The sequence below is a fragment of the Tamandua tetradactyla genome, chromosome 7 (genome assembly GCF_023851605.1).
Source record: "Tamandua tetradactyla isolate mTamTet1 chromosome 7, mTamTet1.pri, whole genome shotgun sequence".
Classification (NCBI taxonomy): Eukaryota; Metazoa; Chordata; class Mammalia; order Pilosa; family Myrmecophagidae; genus Tamandua; species Tamandua tetradactyla.
The window spans coordinates 94,831,431-94,854,981 of NC_135333.1; the positions used below are offsets into that span (position 1 = coordinate 94,831,431).

Sequence of the window (23,551 nt, forward strand, 5' to 3'; positions counted from 1 at the left end):
TGTTTGTTAATTTTTTTAATTAATAAAAAAAAGTTTAAAAAAAATAAATAACATGGGAGCTTTTACACTGTCACGATGTCTCAACATCTTAGACCCTGTTGTTGTCAGGCCCCTTAGTGACCACGCCATACCTGCTTATACAAGGTAAACAGCTTCTCTCTTCTCCCTGTGTCCTACCTGAGATTGTACCTTCATGAAAGTCAAATACAAATTCCCCAGTTCTCCTCTTGCTTGACCAACTGCCACATCCCCCTCCATGTAACGTTATAAAGGCAGAGTCCAGGCCCACTGCAGGCTTTACTCTCCGTCTGATTGATTGAGCTGCACCCTTGATGTGTTTCCCTGTGTTACCCTATAAGACATACCACCCTTCTCTGTTCTAGGACCTGTGAATACCAATAAAAAAAAAAAAAACAGCTTGTCAAACTATTAATTTGATTTCATTAAACACAAACTTACATTTCTCACCATCTTAAAGACCTAATAAATATAATTTTATCAATAAACATGTACAAATTTAGGGAGAACCAAATTTACTCACATAGAATAAATCTGTGTTTGTTTGGTTCAAAAGTTATTAAAACAGGAATAGAACTGGACTTTGTTGCTGCTTTTTTTTTTCGCATGGGCAGGCACTGGTAATTGAACCCAGGTTTCTGGCATGGCAGGTGTTCTAGTTTGCTAGCTGCTGGAATGCAATATACCAGAAACGGAATGGCTTTTAAAAACGGGGAATGTAATAAGTCACTAGTTTACAATTCTAAGGCTGAGAAAGTGCCCCAATAAAAACAAGTCTATAGAAATGTCCAAACAAAGGCATCCAGGGAAAGACACCTTGGTTCAAGAAGACTGATGAAGTTCAGGGTTTCTCTCTCAAGTGAGAAGGCACATGGTGAACACAGTCACAGTTTCTCTCATGGCTGGAAGGGCACATGGCAAGCAAGGCATCATCTGTTAGCTTTCTCTCCTGGCTTCTTATTTCATGAAGCTCCCCAGGAGGGCTTTTCCTTTTTCATCTCCAAAGGTCACCGGCTTGTGGGTTCTCTGCTTCTCATGGCTATGTCATTCTTTTCTGCTCTCTCTGAGTCTCCTTCATGCTCCAGAATGTTTCCTCTTTTATAGGACTCTAGAAATTTATCAAGACCCACACAAACGGGTGGAGACATGTCGTCACGTAATCCAGCTTAACAACCACTTGATTAAATCACATATCTAATTACAGTTTCAAACACAATAAGGATTATTCTGAAGGAGACTTTGATTAAAACATGGCTTTTCTAGGGTCCATACATCCTTTCAAACTAGCACAGCAGGTGAGAACTCTACCTGCTGAGCCACTGTGGCCTGCCCTGTCACTGCATTTTTGCAGCTGTATTTACCTTTTTTTATTAGAGGTTAAAAGAAAATCTTTTTGTTTTCTGAATAGCCTAAAAGTATGAACAACTTCAAAAGAATCAAACTCTGGAATCCAAATGTACAACTGTTGAATTTCCCAGGCATACATCTAGGAAACTATTCCATAGCTCTCAAGGTCATTTTTTTTACTTACTGAAATTTGGCAATTAGATCTTATTCAATTACCCCTAACCCAAGGTTATTTATATTTTAATAATGATTTGTTTGTTGTGTTTACCGTTGCAAGGATATGACTGGAAAGAAAATTTTAACTGGGGATTCATTCAGAAAAAATACAGCCTATTCCACAATATTTCCTCTGTGCCACCATTTCTAATCTCCAGGCCCAGTAGAAAGAATTCTAAACCAAGCCTATTCTCCCCCATCTTTCTGTACCCAAATCTTTTCCCACAGCTGTCTTAGCTGATTTTAGTTATATTCTGCCAAAATTTAAGGGGCTCCGGGGAGAAGGGATAAGTGAGACAGAAAGAATGAGGCCTGGTTTTAAGTTTTAAATGAAGGCAGCGGGATTTAAGATCCCTAAGGTGGCCTTAGTGTTGATGAGAATTCCTATACCCTTTTATTTTTTATTTCATTTCTTTTTAAATTTATTAATTAAAAAAATTAACAAACCAAATGAAACATCAACACATATAATCAGTAATTCACAATATCATCACTTAGTTGCATATTCATCATTTCTTAGAACATTTGCATCGATTTAGAAAAAGAAATAAAAAGACAATAGAAAAAGAAAACGAACACAGAAAAGAAAAAAAAGATTATACCTACCATACCCCTTACCCCTCGCTTTCATTGATCACTAGCATTTCAAACTAAATTTATTTCAGCATTTGTTCCCCCTATTATTTATTTTTATTCCATATGTTCTACTCATCTGTCCACAAGGTAGATAAAAGGAGCATCAGACACAAGGTTTTCACATTCACAGAGTCTCATTGTGAAAGCTATATCATTATTCAATCATCCTCAAGAAACATGGCTACTGGAACACAGCTCTACATTTTCAGGCAGTTCCCTCCAGCCTCTCCATTACATCTTGAATAACAAGGTGATATCTACTTAATGCATAAGAATAACCTCCAGGATAACCTCTCAACTATGTTTGGAATCTCTCAGCCATTGACACTCTGTCTCATTTCACTCTTCCCCCTTTTGGTCGAGAAGGTTTTCTCAATCCCTTGATGCTAAGTCACAGCTCATTCTAGGGTTTTTCTCAATCCCTTGATGCTGAGTCTCTGCTCACTCTAGGATCTCTGTCCCACATTGCCAGAAAGGTTCACAACCCTGGGAGTCATGTCCCACATAGACCGGGGGAGGGTGCTAAGATTGCCTGTTGGTTGGCTGGAGAGAGAGGCCACATCTGAGCAATAAAAGAGGCACTCTTGGGGGTGACTCTTAGGCCTAAATTTTAAGTAGACTTGACCTATCCTTTGTGGGGTTAAGTTTCATATGAACAAACCCCAAGACTGGGGTCTCAGCCTATAGCTTTGGTTGTCCACACTGCTTGTGAGAATATCAAGAATTGAACTTGGGGAAGTTGAATTTCTCCCCGTTCTCATCATTCCCCGAAGGGGACTTTGCAAATACTTTTCCACTCACTGATCGAATCACTCTGGGATTCATAGGGACATCACTCTGGACAAACCAACAAAATTTCATGTCCTACCTGAGATTCCAAGTACTTATGGTGTTCAATCAAACTATCTACATAAGTTATATTAGGAAATGCACTAGTCAAAATATAAATTTTGTAACAAACATTTTTTGCTTTAGGCTCACACATAAGGTGACATTTTAAAATATTAATTACCATCTATTTTCAGCAGCTGCAATAATGACATTCCTTTGTTCTTCCTCATGCAAAAACATTTTTAAAATTTGTACATTTAGTCACTATTATTATTATACACTCTAGGCATTCCTAGATTATACCATCTCAATCTTTAACCTCTATCTTTCTTTCTGATTTCATTTATGTCCACAGCCCTCCTCCCTCTATCATTCTCACATGCAGCTTCATTCAGTGTTTTAACATAATTACATTACAGTTAGGTAGTATTGTGCTGTCCATTTTTGAGTTTTTGTATCCAGTCCTGTTGCACAGTCTGTATCCCTTCAGCTCCAATTACCCAATATCTTACCCTATTTCTATATCCTGATGGTCTCTGTTACAAACCAAAATATTCCAAGTTTGTTCACTAATGTCAGTTCATATCAGTGAGACCATACAGTATTTGTCCTTTTGTTTTTGGCTAGTCTCACTCAGCATAATGTTCTCAAGGTCCATCCATGTTGTTACATACTTCATAACTTTATTCTGTCTTAAAGCTGCATAATATTCCATCGTATGTATATACCACATTTTGTTTAGCCACTCATCTGGTGATGGACATTTTGGCTGTTTCCATCTCTTTGCAATTGTAAATAATGCTGCTATAAACACTGGTGTGCAAATGTCTGTTTGTGTCTTTGCCCTTATGTCCTCTGAGTAGATACCTAGCAATGGTATTGCCGGGTCATATGGCAATTCTATATTCAGCTTTTTGAGGAAGCGCCAAACTGCCTTCCACAGCGGTTGCACCATTTGACATTCCCACCAACAATGAATAAGTGTGCCTCTTTCTCCACATCCTCTCCTGCACTTGTCATTTTCTGTTTTGTTGATAATGGCCATTCTGGTGGGTGTGAGATGATATCTCATTGTGGTTTTGATTTGCATTTCTCTAATGGCCAGGGATGTTGATCATCTCTTCATGTGCCTTTTGGCCATTTGTATTTCCTCTTCTGAGAAGTGTCTGTTCAAGTCTTTTTCCCATTTTGTAATTGGATTGGCTGTCTTTTTGTTGTTGAGTTGAATAATCTCTTTTAAATTCTGGATACTAGACCTTTATCTGATTTGTCATTCCCAAATATTGTCTTTCATTGTGTAGGCTGTCTTTTTACTTTCTTGATGAAGTCCTTTGATGTGCAAAAGTGTTTAATTTTGAGGAGTTACCATTTATTTATTTATTTCTTCAGTGCTCTTGCTTTGGGTGTAAGGTCTATAAAACCGCCTCCAATTATAAGATTTATAAGATATTTCCCTATATTTTCCTCTGTTTTATGGTCTTAGACCTAATATTTAGATCTTTGATCCATTTTGAGTTAACTTTTCTATAGGGTGTGAGATATGGGTCCTCTTTCATTCTTTTGCATATGGATATCCAGTTCTCTAGGTATCATTTATTGAAGAGACTGTTCTGTCCCAGGTGAGTTGGCTTGACTACCTTATCAAAGATCAAATGTCCATAGATGAGAGGGTCTATATCTGAGCACTCTATTCGATTCCATTGGTCTATCTATCTATCTTTATGCCAGTACCATGCTGTTTTGACCACTGTGGCTTCATAATATGCCTTAAAGTCAGGCAGCGTGAGACCTCCAGCTTCATTTTTTTCCTCAAGATACTTTTAGCAATTTGGGGCACCCTGCCCTTCCAGATAAATTTCTTATTGGTTTTTCTATTTCTGAAAAGTAAGTTGTTGGGATTTTGATTGGTATTGTGTTGAATCTGTAAATCAATTTAGGTAGAATTGACATCTTTACTATATTTAGTCTTCCAATCCATAAAAATATGGACTACTTCACGAATTTGCATGTCATCCTTGTGCAGGGGCCATGCTAATCTTCTCTGTAACGTTCCAATTTTAGTATATGTGCTGCCGAAGCGAGCACCCCTTTTATTTTTTTTAATTTTTATTAATAAAACCAATCAACATACAATATGAACATTCTTTTTTTCATCACATAGTTGTATATTCATCATCATGATCATTTCTTAGAACATTTGCATCAATTCAGAAAAAGAAATAAAAAGAAAACAGAAAAAAATTCATACATATCATAACCCTTACCTCTCCCCTTCACTGACCACTAGCATTTCAATCTACTAAATTTATTTTAACATTTGTTCCCCCTATTATTTATTTATTTTTAATCCATATCCCATACCCTTCTTTTAATTATTTCCAATTATTAAATCTTTTTTGCCTAAAGCTGTGTCTCTGGCATTTCCTGAGGCAGTGGACCTTTGGGAAATTTCAGAAGGTGGTTTATTTTCAATGTCCAGGTTTGTTTACAGTCATTACAAAAACTAAGGCTTTGAACCCTGATGCCTAGAGGGTTTCTTTCTTTCTGGTTGTACAGGAGTACTAATTTATATATACTTACTTATGCTTATTTATTTATACTAATAGAGATATACTTATTTTTCTCTTTTAAGGGCTCTTTTAAGAATTTTTGTATTTCTATCCAGAGGTAGGAAAATACACAGACAGACACAAATAGAAAGTTAGACACACAAAAATATCAGAAACAGAAATATAAAACTCACTAATTTGAACTCTACTTTTCCATCCTTTTTGGTATGCTTGACTGTTACCCAATTTGGATTATAGGTTGAACTAAGCTTTCTATTTTCCTTGGGCTCTCTCTATAGAGTGGGGTATTATTTTCCCAATTACGTAAATCCAATGTGGAGAATGGGGTATGCACATATACAAATTCTTTCAGGTGTCCCTGTTCATCTACTCCGATAGGCTTGCTGGAGGGGTAGAAGTTTTGTCAGTGGCTCTGCTGCTGGTTTTAGAGAGAAGCACTAGACAAACAGAGTACCCAGGCAAATAGGGGAGGGGAAGACCATTTTCATCTTGGGCTCTTTTACCTCTGATAAAGAGGAATACAGAGGAGGAGTGGGAGGTAGGGGAATTTCCTCTTTTCCTGATCTATTGGCCCCTCAGTTACAATGTGTAGGCAGAGCAGACAAGAGAGTTAATAAAGGATCTAATAGATCCTCAGGATTTGAATCAAGGAGGATACTTTTCTTTCCTCTACTAATCTCTACAGTATAATTTTACATTTTCTCATTAACACTGATTGCTGGAAGAAACAAATAAAGGATTGAACATATATCATCTCATCCCATTTCTGCCGTCTCTGGCAGAACAACTCTAACTTTAATACAGTGTTCTTTTCTACAGAGCCATTCTCTCTTTTCTATAGCCATTCTCAGGCCATTTTTCTCCTGATTCTAAATCATGTTGAGGCCAGACTGTGTTACAGAAATAAACTATTTTTTGCTTATTTCATAGGCTCATAACTAAAATCTTTACACTTTTTCAAAACACAACCTAAAGGTCTATATTCAGGAATGGTACTAAAACTAAAATATCCAATTTTAAAGAATTTCCATAATCAGTAACCAATTAGGAACACTTGAACAATACAAATGCAGTCACACACCAACTAACAAATTCAAACACGTAACACTTATTATATATTTAAGTAATATACCAATTAATAACTAGACTATACATACCAATTAACAATTAAATAGGCATTAAACACCAACCATGTCTAAGTAACATACCAATTAGTTAAACAGACCACATACACTTATTTGATTTCATTAAATGCTAATTAATTGTTGTAGTAACGATTCTCTAGGAGTATACGCAACAAACTCAGGGCAGGGACTCCAACCCTGTACAGAATGGTACCCAGAAAACAGAAAGATGTAGAGGACAAAGCAAGGGGATTATTCTGGAAGTGCGACCCAGGGCCTCAAGTGCAGGTCTGAGGAGTCGATCAGCAGTATTAACTTCGCAATCCACTGCTAACTTGATGATCCACTCACCCAGTCAGGCGTCTGGACTTAGAACTGGAAACTACATCTCTCTCTGAAGTTGTTTAAGGCTCCAAGTGTCTGGAGTGTCCGCAGAATAGAGAAAAGCTCAGTTGCCAAGCTAGACTTTTTTAGCTTAGAGGCTGCAAAAGGCTGGATTACTATGTTTACCTATCCTGCTGGGGCTCTAGAACTTCAGGTACTCAGATTCCTTGCTTCTTAGGAACCTTTGTTCCATCTGGGTCATCAAATTGACACTGAACAAATGAAGGGTTCTGTGCCCAATGCACATAACAGCCAATCTATGACATACAGATTTCAAAGAGAGAAAGAGTTTATTGCTAAGCGCAAAGCAGGAAACCAGATGGCCTATTGGTCCAAAAATCTGTCAAGCCATCCTCAGTCTAAGGAGGCCTGGGTTTTTATGGATTCAAACAAGGAAAGATGGAGTTGTTACTATTACAATATCAAGTATAAACAGGGCTGAGACTAGGCTTGAATAATCATTAAAATACAAGTATACAAAGGGCTGAGACCAGGCTAGAATACCATTACAATGGTAAGTACACATGGGGCTAAGATTAGTTGAGTTTCAGTAATTTCAGGTATTAACTTCTGCCTACTCTACACTTCGGAAAGAAAAAAACCCATCTATATAATGATTCAGTAATCATAATCATCTGTTAGTTCTTAATTTCTCAGTTACAGTTCACATAGTGGTTTTTGTGCACACTGGGCCAGAAGAGCCCATTAGGGCAGCAATAAACCCATGTAGCCCATCTTCCTAGCTTGCACTTCAGCCATTACTCTAAACTGCCTTTACTATCAGAAATAAAACCCATCTGGACCAGGTATAAAATTTATGCCAAGAACTGAAACAAGATCTTTTTCTCAGGATTCTACAGTAGCTTCAGTCTACACAAAGGAAAGCCCATCAATTTTCCTTTTACTAAAAGTGACTATGGACTGAAAGGCCCAATATTTATTATATAAGTAAATATCAATTTTCCAGTTTCAGAAAGCCTTCAGTAGATTGGGCAGTTGTTCTCCTTAGCCTTTAGTTGTCTATTTTTCACATGGTAATATGACTGGACTGAAAGTTCTTGAGAAAAAAGAGATTGGCATTGTTACTGCAACTGTACTAATACAATTTCTGATGTGAAATAGTTACTGATAACAATAGCTAACACTTAAATGGTTACCTGTTTTTTTTCTTTTTTGGTTGGGGCGAAGGTGCACGGTCTGGGAATCCCGTATGGAAGGTGGGCATTCTAACCACTGAATTACCCATGCACCCTCGGTCTAAGAGTTTTACATGTTAAATTTATTCACTACAATGCAATGAGAAAGGTACTATTATTAATCTAGTTTTATAGATAAAGAATTTAGGCACAGCAAGAGGTTAAGTAATTTTTCCATGGTCACAGAGCTGGTGAATGGCAAAGCAGGGAGCTGAACCCCGCAATCTAAATCAAGGATCTCTGTTCTTAACCTCTGTGCTACTCATTACCTCAAAGAATGAATATTTATCCCAGTCAGCCTAACAAGAAAGACTCGAGTGAAATTTTGCTGAAGGCTTTTGAGAACCCCCATCTAGTGTTTCGTTTTGTTCTACAAGGGCTTTCAACTCCTGTCAGAAACAGCCACTGCCCTAACTACCGGGGCCTGAGTGAGGAGTTTGGACACACATCTGGAAGCGGAAAAGGCAAGGAATGCAGGCGCAAGCCTGCCTCATCCCATTTTGAACTGTCCTCAGTGGTGAGACGCCAAACGAGGGGCCCAGGAACAACAGCATCAGGAGAGCCTCTTCCTAGATCCGAAGAAGCGAATAGAGCAGGGAGGATGAGAGTGCAAGGTCCAGCCCTACATGGGAGGACACGGGCGCGCGAAAGGGAGGTGGGGCTGAGTGGACTCACAGATCCAGCAGCTGACTGACCCGCCGGGGGCGAGGCATCGTGACTACTGTCTGGCGCCTCTTCAGCAGCCCTGGAACGGCCAGAACCCAGCCAGGGAGCGTCCGCTAACTCCTGCCTCCCGCGCGACGCGTAAACACTCGTGATGTCATATGGATTCTTCCGGTGACGAGGGCGTGGTCACGCTCGGGACCACAGAGGAAGAGACCACAACTTCCAGCCGCAGAGCCACTGAAGAATGCGCTGAAGGGGCTCAGTATGATAAAGTGTAGAGCATCCCTAAGCGCCGGTGAAGCATATCGGGAGTTGTAGTCCGTTTCCCGCGGGCGTCAGAGTCCCAGCTCTGTGCACAGTCGTTTCCAGGGCGTCAGCCGCCATGGCCGAGATTTCGCGAGCGCAGAACTCCCTTCGACTGCAGAGAGCATTGAGAGGTAGCTGTTCTCATGAAAGGGATTCGTTTCACGGTGTGCCAGGCCCTAGGCGATGCATTCCAGCGACCTTGGATACCCACTCCATTAACATCAAACGGAACGTTTTACAGGATCAGAGAGGATTGCCGTTCACTGAGCGCATTCCACGGAGCAAACGCTGGACTACGTGTTTTCCAAGCTTTATTTCAGCAATTAACCATATTCACTGTTGTTGCGCTGTAGCTTCAAGGCCACCGCGTCTGGTCCTAGGGTGCCTGAAGAATGCTTCCTAATAGGCGGTTCATACAGTCGTCTGTTACAGGAAGGTTACTGACAAACTCGGTCCAAAGTGGCAGTTGAACCAAGTTAGAGCTCAACTAACAAGGAAGGTTTAACAGCAGTTTATATAAACAAAGAACAAAGTAGGTACATAGGCAGAGGGAAAGTAAATCATAATACTTGGGAGGTATCCTAAGGAACATATTCATTCTTTCTGAAGTTCTCTCATGGTCTGTGCGCAAAGACCTTCAGCGGTGACCAGAATGAGTTCCAACCAGCGCTTTCAATCTTGTGTACTGGCCATGCTCAGTGTCGCCAAAACTCCCTATTCTTGGAAGAGTTATGATGGGTTAGGTATTTCAGAGGAAGAAACAAGTAACAAGCAAGGGAGGCAAAGTTTGCACCAGAAGACTATTTACCCTGCGACTATGATCCTGTGAAGTTGGATTATTTATCCTTATTTTACAGATGAGAACATACATGCTGACAAACACAGTAAAAATCTCCTCATGTGGAGAGTTGATTTACTTTCAAATCAATGTGTACCTTTCCCAAGTAGAAGTCTCTCTCTGTGGTTGTACTGCAGATGCTTCCTATTTTTTCATTCCTCCTTGTAGGTTGATTTATCTCTGTCTTCCCTTTATAAGCTCCTTGAAAGGTGGGTGTCATAGTCAGGTTCATGCATCAACTTGACCAGGTGATGGTGCCTAGTTGTCTGGTCAGGCAAGCGCTGGCCTGTCTGTTGCTATGAGGGCATTTCATGGACTTAAATCATGACCACCTTGTGGCATCCACAGCTAATTACATTTACAATCAGCTAAGGGGAGTATCTTCTGCAATGAATGATGCTTAATCTAATCACTGGAAGGCTTTTAAGGAGGATTCAGAAGAGATCATCAGTCCTCCTGCTTCAGCCAGCCAGTGTCTCCTGAGAGTTCATTGAGGACCTTCATTGGAGCTGCCAGCTTGTGGCCTGACCTATAGATCTTGGACTCTTCCATCCTCATGGTTGCCCAGCCAGCCTCTCCTAAGAGTTTGTTGAGGACCATCATTGGAGCTTGACTCTACATTCCCACAGTTATGTGAGATATCTTAGTAAATTTTATATTAACAGATATCTCCTGCTGATTCTGTTTCTCTAGAAAACCCTAGCTAATACAGTGGACTCAGTCTTGTTCATCTCTTTAACACCTTCAGAATACTGCTTTTTCAATCAACATACATTTATTAAAGCATTCAGTGAAGGACTGGGTTTGTGTTGGGTGCTGAGGGTTCAGTGGTGAACACTTGCAATTTAATGGGGGATAGAGACAAGTAAAAAGACAATTAGAATATCAGTTTAAATGCTAAGATGGGGTTAGTTGTATGAAAGCACCCATAGGAGGCTTGGTGAGGAGAGCAGGCTGAAAAGTAAGAGGTGGTCTATTAGGGTCAGAAAGGTTAGACTGAAGAGTGATGAGAGATGAGTCTAGAGGAGGAACTGGCAAACGTTTTCTGGAAAGGGCCAGATTATAAATATTAAAAGTTTTGTGAGCCTTACTGTCTTGTTACCACTAGTCAACTTGTAGCTGGAAAGCAAACATAGATAATAGAAAGGGGTATGGCTGTATTCCAAAACTTTATTTATGGACACTGAAGTTCTAAATCGTCAAAAGGACCTGTCATGTTCCTTTTTTGTTTGTTTGTTTTTAAACAACTATTAAGTGCATAACAAGGTCAGATAACAAAGTCCTTGTTATTGTTAGCCAATTATTTTCAAGGTCAAAGATGTATAAGCAATCATGATAATAATGCTTTTTATAACTGATTTTACAATTATTTCCCCCAGATTTTAGGGCCTGTAGTATCTGCAAGGCTGGCCCCCAAATGCTTAGAACAACTAAATCAGGAATCCTCATCTTGAGTCTCTCACCACTGAATAAGTAGATCTGAAGAACATTGTGTTTACCTTGACACCATCGTTACATCTTTCTCTTATTTCATAGCAGCAATGTGGTTTGGGAAACTGACTCCCATGTTCAAGAGGTGGTCCATATGGTGGTTTGAAATTGTATGTACTCCAGAAAAACATGTTCTTAAATTTAATCCATTCCTCTGGGTGTGAACCCACTATAGGTAGGACCTTTTTTGAGGTTACTTCAGTTAAAATATAGCTCACCTCAGTAAGAATCGGTCTTAATACTATTACTAGAGTTTTTTAAATAAGAGAAACAAAACTCAGGCACAGAGAGAGAAAGCCACAGGAAGCAAGAAGCTGAAATGGAACCTGGACGAGAAGGAAGAAACCAAGGAACACCACCATGTGCCTTTCCATGTGACAGAGGAACCAAGGATCACTGGCAGCCAGCCCCAGAATGTCATTATTTTTGAGGAGAGAGCATTGCCTGGTGATGCCTTAATTTGAACATTTTCCAAGACTCAAAACTTTGAGCAAATAAATTCCCACTGCTTAGGCTGAAATATTTCATGGTATTTTCTTGAGCCTCCTAAAACTGTTTAGATCAAGGCTAATCAGTGATTACTATAGTGATTGATTCAGGCATTAGCAGGCCTAGGCCAATCAACAAATCATTACATTCCCTCAGTCACAGGAATTGATTAAAAAATGAGCACCTTGACCTGGGACTTGTTTGGGATCAGTAAGGAGCAAGAAAAGTTTTACTGGAGACTTCTAGGAAAGACATTTCCTCAAACTTAGGACAAGTCTTCACTAAACACTTTCTCTTTTCAACATTGTCAAGTTGAATGAAGTTAACAAACAGGAAGTCAGAGTAAAAGAATCAGAGGAGAACAGCTGGGGTACTGATTGAATCATGCCTGAGCACCATAGCACCTCTCTACTTTTTGTTTCATAATTCATTAAATCTTTTTTTTTTTTTTTTGGTAAAGAAAATCGGTTTAGCTGAATTTTCTGTTCTTGCTGTCAAAGGCATTCCTAACAAGTTGCATATTCTTAGCAGGAATAAATAGCATATAGGTAGTAATTGAAGCTATGAGAATGGATGAGTTCAACGAGCAACAATATGTAGAATGAGAATAATAGCAAAAAGTCCTTGTAGAGATAGCTGGAGAAAAGCAATTTTTAAGAAAAAGAGAAACTATCAGTTTGACTCTGAGAAGGAGCAGCCGTAGAGGTAAGGCAGAAACCAGAAAGTGGAGTGTTGCAGAAGAGAGATGTGATCAAACTTGTTACATGCTACAGTGTGGTCAAGTGAGATAAAAATTTGGAAGTGATTTAGCAACAAGAAAGTCATTGGAGGGCCAGTGAGAGCCTGATCATGTGGAATTAGTGAATGAGAAGCAAGGAAGTAAATGCAAGGATCCCGGTTCTCACTCACAATAAATATTTGTTGTAATGAATTGCTGCTTCTATTTAGACACATGTCAAGAAGAGAAGTAGATTGCATTAGGATATGGCTCTACTTCAAAAAGTTAAAATGATTTGTTCAGAACTGATTTATTCAGCATCTAGATATCAAACATGCTAATACATACATAATCTCGTAATCATCAAACAAGGCTGATATAACATGCTATTTTATAAATGAAAGTGAGAACTTTCCTAGTAAAAATGGCCTGTCAGACCCAAAAGTCAATGCTCTTTCTACTCTGTTTATAGTTTATGAAAAGTGGGGAGGAGGGACTTTTTATTCATTATAGTGCACTTAAATAGCCTCCTTAGTAGGGTACACAATGAAGTCTGAAACAACTGAGTTAATATTTGGGTGCCTAGAACAGAGATTGATGGTGCATCCAGGACCAGCAACAGATTGTGGGGTCCCTTTTTAAATTATTAAGAATTACAAGATAGTAACAGCAGGGCATGAAACCAAGTGTGGGTCCCTTCTAAGGGTGGATCCCTGTATGTCTGCACTGTCACCTGCCCATGAAGCTTGCTCTGGGTGCATTCAACCTCAGGACTTCCCAAGAAAATCAATTCCATCCAGAACTCTTTGTCAAAGAAAAATTCAGATGTGAGCACAGAGAAATATTTTTACTAGTAATGCAATCAGGCTTTTAGGATTAGTGGCTAATAAAAATAAGAGGAATTTATAGCTCAGATCATTATATGGAGTTAACAATTCAGATTGGATAAGGACACAATGTTCCCTCTCTCAATTAAGGAAAACAGGATGTTCTTGTTTTTGTGGCTTATCTCAGGAGGCATGGCTTTTAGGAGTTTCCTGTTATTCATGGTTTATTTTTGAACACAGGCTTTTAGGAATGCATAGTATAGTAAGTGATTTGTGGACAGAATATCATTTTCCCATTCTACCTTCTTTACTTACTGTGCCCACTTTACTGTGGTTTTCTCTAGCTCAGAACTTCACTTTCTGTCCTAAGTACCATATAAATAAAACATTATTTTTTTGCTTGGATAGGTTATATAAGAATAATATGCAATATTACTTTCCTTAAATCATGTTACTGATTCCTATTGTGTATGTATAATGCTTAGATGTATATAAAAATACATAACAAATGTATATAGATAAAAATGAGCTCTTATATCTCATATCATATTCCAGATCGGACACAATGGTGCCCATGCCCATGACTTCCTGTGTACTATTAAAATTTTCCATTGGCTAGAAACCCTTCGTGTAATTTGCTTCTAGGTTATAGAACACTGTCTTTCACATTCTCAGAAGTTTGAGGCGTGCAATTTGTGATTCAAAATCTAACGTACACATACATATATGAATCTTGAGAGGATAATGAGAACTGTTGAATACACCACAAGCAAATGGTAATAAGTTGTTCAAATCATCTTTACATGTCTCTAGGATATAAGAATAGGCTATGAGTTGTGTTCTTCACTCTTAAGTCATACTGTTTATTTTTTTTATTCAAAATTGCAATTGCTTTTCTAATATAAATTTTCAATTTAGTGTGTCATTACATCAAGGGAAGCTCATATAGGATGAACAGAAGCAAGTGAGGAAGTGTTTTGGTTGGCTGACCAGTTTCCATTTTATTTAAGGGTATCATATAAAGTGGGGAGCAGATATGCATGCTTGTTTTTCAGCAGTTGTTGTTTATCCTGCAATCCCGTGAGGTACATTCCATTGTTTCATTTTCTTAGAAAGCCCCTGCGGATCAACTGCTTTTGTCTTCTAGAGAAACTCTTCTCAGAAACAGGTCCCTCTGGGAAATGCCTAATGCATGCAGCTATTTTGTTTTACTTAACAATTTTCTTTCTCGTATCATACTCCAGTTTGGAAACAATGGTGCCCATGCCCATGAATTCCTGTGCGCTGCTTTTTTTTCCATTGGCTAGAAACCCTTCATGTAATTTGTTTCTAGGTTATAAAACACTGTCTTCATGTAATTTGTTTCTAGGTTATAGAACACAGAGGTATACACTGTGTGAATCAGAATCTAACAGGAAACAGATGAGCAAGTTTAAATAGGATAAGCAAAGCTAGAGTAATAAAGAGGCTGTTTATAAAGGCATGGGAAGAGTTAAGGGAAAGCAAGGGTACAGGTGGTTCTATACCTTAGAGCTGGCAAGAACAGGAAGTCTTTACCTCTTCTAGTTCCAAAAGAACAAGTATAGCGAGCAATTACCAAAATCTGGAGAGAGTGGCCATAGACGAGAACACCTAAAAAGAGCCGTGTCCTTTGGTAAAGGGATATAGCCAGACTGTGGCAACTCAGCAGGGAGGGAACTGAGAGAAAAAATACTCCAGCCTCATTCTCCATCCCAATTGTAATCCCCCAGAGTGAGCAGAGAAGGATAGAACGGAAAATCACCAACTCAGATCACTGATCTTTAGACAAATTATTTAAATATCACAAATTTCCAAAATACAAAGAGTAAAACATTTTAAAAATTAATCAGAATAACAGCTTAATATAAGTCGAAATAACAATTATAGCATTGTAACAGTGAGAGGAATGACATGGTCTGTCGTTAAGATGTAACCAGTCCAATGACAGCTTAAGCCACTGTCTTTTCTAATAAGATTCGCTTGTTATTCTTTATATTTACAAAGGTATAGAATTCCTAATTCACAATTATTGTCATCTGCAATGAGATCAGATGTTTCACATTTCTGTCATAGAGACTTCCCATTTGAAAAATTCAAGAGAAAGTTTCCCTTTAAAAACCCATTAATTCAAACAAATATTTTAATGTGTACTCTGAACCAGGCAGGATATATCAGTAAACAAACTTGTCCCCTAGGAGTTTGCATTCTAGTGCTAGAAATAGAAAATAAGCATAAAAACAAATGAAACAGTTTCATAATATGGAAATAAAGATATTATGAGAGAGAGAAAGAGAGGGACCTGGTAAGGTTTCATTTTGCTAAGGTGGTCAGGAAAGAGCTCCCTGAGATTATGACATTTTTGCTGAGACCTGAGGGATTAAAAAGGAGCTAGCCATGCAGAGAGCTGGAGTCAGAGGGAAGAGAAAGACCCTGAGGCAGAAATGTGCTTGGTGTAATTTGAAGGACAAATTATAGTTTGGTGTGGCCGAATGGAGGTAGGAAAAGCAGAAAATAGGATTGGAAAAGCCAGGGGCCAAATCAGGTAGAACCTTGATGATCAAGGACTGAATTTTAATGTTATTCAAAATGAAATATAAAACACTGAAGTTTTAAAAAGGGGGATTGATTGATTCTTTATGGCTGTGGCATAAAGAATGGAGGAGGCTATGGGGAGTGAATCAGACGCCTTGTACAGGGATGGGCCTAGTGGCAGCTTCCCCTGATACTACAACCCTCCCTACCCTCCCTAGAATCCTCAGTGAGGGAGAGGGATGGTAGATCATAAGGGTGGTAAGCAGCATGTACATTTATAGAACCTCCCTATCTGGGGCTCTGAGTCTTTCTCAGTCTTGGGTTGCTGTCTCAGGAGTGATAGTCCTTGGAATCTTAGCATAGTAAGCTCTTAAATCTTAGAAATTTGGAGACTGTGTATGGTTGAGAGGATGGGTTCCCAACCTCAGAATTTGAATGCTTATTTTAGATTGAGGGGAGAGATTAACTCCTCAGTGCCTCACTTGTAAAATGGTAGTAGTAAAATCTAATGCCAGTGAGGACATATGTGTTTCTGAATTCAAAATATTCAGGATTTAGAAAACAATCACAGTGCGTATACCAGATATTTTGTGCCATTCCCATGGAGTCTGGAGCATACTCATACATATTAAAATTTCTGTATTGAAAAGCATGTGGTAAACAGACTCTTTTTTTTCCCATGCATTTTATTTTATTACGTATCTACCATTACACTGGATAAAAGGAGCTATCAGTCACAAGGTCTTTACAAACATATGCTCACATGCTAAAAGCTTTATAGTTATGCAATCATTATTAAAGATCAAGGCTACCAGTAGCCTTCAACAATCTCAGATATTGTTATGAATGCAACACTTCTGCCTATTCTGTTACACGATTCTGATAGAAACTGAAAAGAAATGTTTGTATAATGAGTTAGTAGTCATAATCATTTACTAAATCCTAACTTCTCAGTTATGCTTCCTCCCTCTCATTTGATCATTCTCTCAATCTTCAGGTATATCTGGGCAATGACCATTTTAGCTTCATACTGGAAAGGGGTGTCAACCTTATAGGGTATAGGAATAAAACTGGTTGATGTTCTTGGAGAGGTTTCAGGGCATGTCTGGCCTGGGAACAATCTGGAGGGAGGCCTTAAGTTTCTGGAAAACAAACTCCTAAGTAAAACATTTATAGAATTCTTAGAGCCCAGGGTATTCTTTAGGGCTTTCAGGAGTACTGTTGGTTGGAGCTTGGCATACTGTGGCGATTTGCAATATCTGGCCGAAACTTGCATAAAAGTAACCTCCATAAATGACCTTTGACTCTATTAGAAATTTATTAGCCACTGAAACTTAATTATTTCATTTCTTTTCTCCCTTTTGGTCAGGAAGGCATTCTCTGTCCTCCCATTCCAGGGCCAGGCTCATCCCTGGGAATCATGGCTCATATAGGGGGAAATAGGCAGACTCTTAAAATCCTTACCTTGTGTTATCTCTTCCCCTTAAGTGTTGACAGGGCCTGTGACTTGCTTCTAACCGAAAGAATACAGTAAAGATTCAGGATACAGTAAAGATTCAGGATGTATCATTATCTGTATATGATGACTTAAGATTGTATCATAATGTTAGCATTTTAAATGTAACCTTAAAGTTGTAAGCAAACTGTATATTTAATTTTAATCTCACAAAAAAGCAGTATGTAAAGTATACATCCAGACTTGTGAGGCACCATGTACCAGGTATCTCAGAGAATGTAAATCCTAAAGGAAGTGGTAAATAACCGAGATAAGGAACTAATGAAGTTCTCCAAACCCCTGTTACTTGTTACCCAAGATGATTATCTTCCCTTGTTTCTACTGTGTATAAAAGCCATGGGAAAAATCACTGTGGGGAAGCAGATTTGGGACGTTTCCCCTGCTCTTCTGTTGGTATAAATGAACCCTCTTTTCCTTCAGTTGTCTCTTCAGAGTAGCACTCTCTCTGCCTTAGTGGCTTTGAGGAAGCAAGTGGCCATGTTAGGGAATTCCACATGGCAAGAAATGTGGAGAGACTCTAGATTCTGAAGGCAGCTTCTGTCCAACATGTAGCAAGAAACTGAAGCCCTCAGTACATTTGAATTCCACCAGTAAAAATGAGTAAGCTTGGATGCAGATCCTTTCCCCTTCAGTCCTCAGAGGAGACTCTCCCCTGACTGGCATCTTGATTGAAGTTTTGTGAAATCCCAAGCAGAGGACCCATCTAAGTCATGCCTGGACTCCTGATCAAAGGAAATTGAGGGATAGTAAATGTGTGTTGTTTTAAGCCACCGAGTTTGTGGTAATATTGTTACATAGCAATAGAAAACCAATAAAGTATGGCTATTCATACTGAGTGATTTCTTTAAATTATAAATTTAATTTAAAAAAACAACCTATTACTAGTGGTCAATGAGAGGGAGGTGTATGTATGAGTTTTTTCTTTTTATTTCTTTTTCTGGAGTGATACAAATGTTCTAAGAAATGATCATGGTGATGAATATACAACTATATGATGGTATTGTGAGCCATTGATTGTACACCAAGTATGGAATGTTCATATGTTGAGAATGTTTATGTTTGTATGTTGTTTTATCAGTAAAAATAAATAAGTAAAAAATAAACAAATAACCTTAATCTGTTCAGGACATATTTATCACTTGAAGAACTTGGACAACAAATATAATAGAAAAAGTCTTTTGGTCTTCAGAGTTTTGGGGACTTCTGAATTATAGATAAGGAATTATGAGCTTGTAGTGCATAACCTTACAGGGTAGCTGGGGGGCATCGAATGAGACACTGTGCAAAAGACTTGGAACAAGATTTGACATATAGGGAGTACTCAATGAACAGTGGCAATTATGATTAGCGTCAGAGCTTCTTGTCAGGTCTGCCTGACTGCTCTGCTATTCTGTGCAAGTAACTTCTCTTTTGTGGGCCTCAATTTTCCCATCTCTGACAGGAGGACCTCTTAGAGAGCCTTCAGGAGAGGGATTGGATTTAAAAAATCCTATTTATTGAGTCTCTATTCTGTGGGAGGCTCTGGGATGGGTGTTCAAGGGGCTGTACTGTGAATTGCTCCTGAACACAAAGGCCTTGGGTCTGCTTGTGGTCTTATTGCTGAAGAGGTGTGCGATCCTGGAGAGATGGCTTCTCTTTGTTCCTCTGTCATATAGGGCTGGCTGACCACTCCCACCCAACTACATGAAAGGAGAGGTATGACAGGATGAACTCACTCTGGACTGGGAGACTTGTTTTTTAAATCATTTGAGGGGAGCAGGTGCAAGAGTTTGCCTGGCCCCTCCTCCTATTCCCAAAAGAAATGCTCTCAATACTAATCTTAACCTCAATTCGCATCCCAGAATAGAGCTTAAAGAAGTTCCTTGTTTCTAGCCTAGTTTCTGAACAACTAGGGTGGAGGCTGAGGATCTCTAACCCTCACAACCACGTATCCACCTTTGCATTCCCCATTTTTTGTGCAGTAATCATCTGTGTCAGTGGCCCTCCCCCACTTCCTTCATTATACTGTGAATTCATAAAGACAGGCCCAGCACCCCGCACAAACTTCAGCAAATGTGGAATCAATGAACAAATGGAAAAGAAAAGCGAGGAGGAGTTTGTCTAGTAGACAGTGAGACAACACTTCTAAGCTTGGACATTGTTTTGATTTGCTAGAGCTGCTGGAATGTAATATATCAGAAATGGATTCGCTTTTATAAAAGGGATTTATTAGTTTACAAATTTATAGTTCTAAGGCCAGAAAAATGTCCAAATTAAGGTATCAACAAGAGGATACTTTCACTCAAAGACCAGGAGATTTATTTTGTCCAAAGCCTAAATTTTCCATAGCACATAATCGAATCTAACTCAACCTGTCTGGATAGATCATTTAAACAACCCAGACATATGGATCCCAGAATGGGGTTGAGGGTTTGTAAACTGTCTGGCTTAAGGTAATACCTGGATACACCACAGAGTATGTTGGGCTGATAATTTAAAAGTTATGGCAAAGTCCCTTGAAGGACAGGAGAAAAATATGGAACCATTAAGCTTCACCACTGAGGAAACCCCTGATACTGTCTCAAATATTAGGGACACCCAAGTCAATAGGCCATCCCTTTGATCTTGAGGCTTGCTCTTGTGAAACTTATTTCTGTACTAGAGAAGCTAAGCCTACCTATAATTATTCATGAGTTACTTCTAGAAAACCTCTTTTGTTGCTAAGATGGGGTCTTTCTCTCTAAGTTTAACTCTGCAAGTAAAATCATTATTCTTCCTCCTACATGGGACATGGCATCCAGGGGTAAAAGTCTCCCTGGCAACATGAGACATAACACCCAGGGATAAGCCTGCCCCCAGCACCATGGTATTGACAATGCCTCCCTGACAAAAAGGGGGAAGGGAAATGTAACAAAATAAGGTATCAGTGGCTACGAGAAATGAAGTAGAGTTGAGAGGCTATTCTGGAGGCTACCCTTACACAAGCTTCAGCTAGATAGTGCTAATTACCATGGTTTTACCAAACTAAAACCAAAACCATTCCTGTTAATCATAAAGAACATCTACGGCTCTATCTGGAAGTATATAAAAGTTTTATGCACTAAGATTACTTTCCAGAAACCTAGAACCTCCAGGTGGGTTCCTAGGCCAGGTAAGTCTTGAAACCCAGAGGGGCCAGCCTCTCCAAGAACATCAACTAGTTCCATCCCCCTATCCCATATTATTGACACCTCTTTCCAACAGAAAAAAGTTAGGATGGGTATAGTCTAAATACTACTAAAGATTGGGAGAAGGGTCAAAGGAGAAGGAGGAAGAATAATAGAAAAGAAAGGATTTGACAAATGAGTAGGACTGCTGAATCATTATATTGATATTTCTTTTAGTCTCCAGTGTTTTTGAACACTAGAAGGAAAACCTGAAGTTGTGGAACTGCAACCCATACCAAAATCTGAAATCTGTTCTATAACTGCTTGTTACAGTGTAATTTAGAATTTATTGTGTTTTTTTTGTATATATGTTACATTTACAATAAAAAAATTTAAAAAAATTTTTTTTAACTTTTTTTATTAATTAAAAAAATTAACAAACAAAACATTAAGAGATCATTCCATTCTACATATACAATCGGTAATTCTTAATATCATCACATAGTTGCATATTCATCATTTCTTAGAACATTTGCATCGATTTAGAAAAAGAAATAAAAAGACAACAGAAAAAGAAATAAAATGATAACAGAATAAAAAGATTATACATACCATACCCCTTACCCCTCACTTTCATTTACCACTAGCATTTCAAACTAAATTTATTTTAACATTTGTTCCCCCTATTATTTATTTTTATTCCATATGTTCTACTCTTCTGCTGATAGAGTAGCTAAAAGGAGCATCAGACACAAGGTTTTCACATTCGCAGAGTCTCATTGTGAAAGCTATATCATTGTTCAATCATCATCAAGAAACATGGCTGCTGGAACACAGCTCTACATTTTCAGGCAGTTCCCTCCAGCCTCTCCACTACATCTTGAACAACAAGGTGATATCTACTTGATGCATAAGAATAACCTCCAGGATAACCTCTCAACTATGTTTGGAATCTCTCAGCCATTGACACTTAGTCTCATTTCACTCTTCCCCCTTTAGTCGAGAAGGTTCTCTCAATCCCCTGATGTTAATTCTCAGCTCATTCTAGGTTTTTTCTCAGTCCCTTGACGCTGAGTCTCAGCTCATTCCAGGATCCCCGTCCCACGTTGCCAGGAAGGTCCACACCCGTGGGAGTCATGTCCCATGCAGAGAGGGGGAGGGTGGTGAGACTGCTCGTCATGTTGGCTGGAGAGAGAGGCCACATCTGAGCAACAAAAGAGGCTCTCTTGGGGGTGACTCTTAGGCCTAAATTTTAAGTAGACTTGACCTATCCTGTGTGGGGTTAAGTTTCATGTGAACAAACCCCAAGACTGGGGGCTCAGCCTATAGCTTTGGTTGTCCACACTGCTTGTGAGAATATCAAGAATTCAACTTGGGGAAGTTGAATTTCTCCCCACTCTCACCATTCCCTGAATGGGGCTTGCAAATACTTTTCCAGTCACTGATCAAATCACTCTGGGATTCATCGGGGCATCACTCTGGACAAACCAACAAAATCTCATGTGCTACCTGAGATTCCAAGTACTTATGACATTCAATCAAACTATCTACATGAGTTATATTAGGAAATGCTCTAGTCAAAATATAAATTTTGTAACAAATAAACATTTTTTGCTTTAGTCTCACACATAAGGAGACATTTTAAAGTATTAATTATCATCTATTTTCAACACCCTGCAATAATGACATTCCTTTGTTCTTCCTCAGGCAAAAACATTTCTTAAATTTGTACATTGTACATTTCACTACTATTATACACTCTAGGCATTCCTAGATTATACCATCTCGATCTTTACCATCTATCTTTCTTTCTGATTTCATTTATGTCCCCAGTCCTCCTCCCGCTATCATTCTCACATGCAGGTTCATTCAGTGTTTTAACATAATTACATTACTGTTAGGTAGTTATTGTGCTGTCCATATCTGAGATTTTATATTCAGTCCTGTTGCACAATCTGTATCCCTTCAGCTCCAATCACCCAATATCTCACTCTGTTTCTATCTCCTGATGGTCTCTGTTACCAAGGAAATATTCTAAGTTTATTCACTAACGTCAGTTCATGTCAGTGAGACCATACAGTATTTGTCCTTTTGTTTCTGGCTAATCACACTAAGCATAATGTCCTTATGCTTAATATTCCATCTTATGTAAATGTCACTGTTTAGTCAACTGTCTGTTGATGGACATTTTGGCTGTTTCCATCACTTGGTAATTGTTCACAATGCTGCTATAAACATGTAAATGTCCATTTGTGTCCTTGGCCTCGTGACCTTTGAGTAGAGACAGCATATACATGGGTCCTGTTTTTTAAACCATTCTGCCAGACTATGTCTTGATTGGAGAGTTTAATCCATTAACATTCAGTGTTATTACTGTATGGGTAGTACTTTCTTCTACTATTTTGCCTTCTGGATTTTATATGTCATATCTAATTTTCCTTCCTTTTACCTTTACTCATAGTCTTCCTTTCTACACTCTTCTCCCCACCTCTCTCTTCTGTCTTCGTATCTGTCGCTAGTATTCCCTTTAGTATTTCTTACAGAGCTTATCTCTTGGTCACAAATTCTCTCAGTGATTTTTTGTCTGAAAATGTTTTCATTTCTCCCTCGTTTTTGAAGGACAATTTTGCTGGATATAGAATTCTTGGTTGGCAGTTTTTCTCTTTTAATAATTTAAATATATTATCCCACTGTCTTCTC

General features: G+C 38.7%; 1 protein-coding gene, 1 long non-coding RNA gene and 1 other non-coding gene across 8 annotated transcripts in view; 1 reads left to right on the forward strand and 2 right to left on the reverse strand.

Annotated features, from left to right (window-relative positions):
* The window catches only part of AMN1 (antagonist of mitotic exit network 1 homolog), a 130,289-nt gene extending 121,058 nt beyond the window's left edge, over positions 1-9,231 (reverse strand). For 2 of the 6 annotated variants that reach the window (XM_077170465.1, XM_077170464.1), the window contains exon 1: positions 8,998-9,231. In XM_077170465.1, the coding sequence (XP_077026580.1) occupies positions 8,998-9,035 (38 nt within the window). In that variant the 5' untranslated portion in view covers positions 9,036-9,231. Of the gene's footprint in view, positions 1-7,093; positions 8,935-8,997 lie in introns of those variants that run through there. The other 4 variants (XM_077170467.1, XM_077170463.1, XM_077170466.1 and 1 more) reach the window with 4 other exon arrangements.
* Positions 1-23,551, forward strand: part of LOC143691657 (uncharacterized) — a 186,390-nt gene that overhangs the window by 81,592 nt on the left and 81,247 nt on the right. The window lies entirely within an intron of this gene.
* On the reverse strand, positions 5,027-5,133 carry LOC143642910 (U6 spliceosomal RNA). Its single transcript, XR_013155969.1, has one exon. It is a non-coding gene; the product is annotated as a U6 spliceosomal RNA (small nuclear RNA).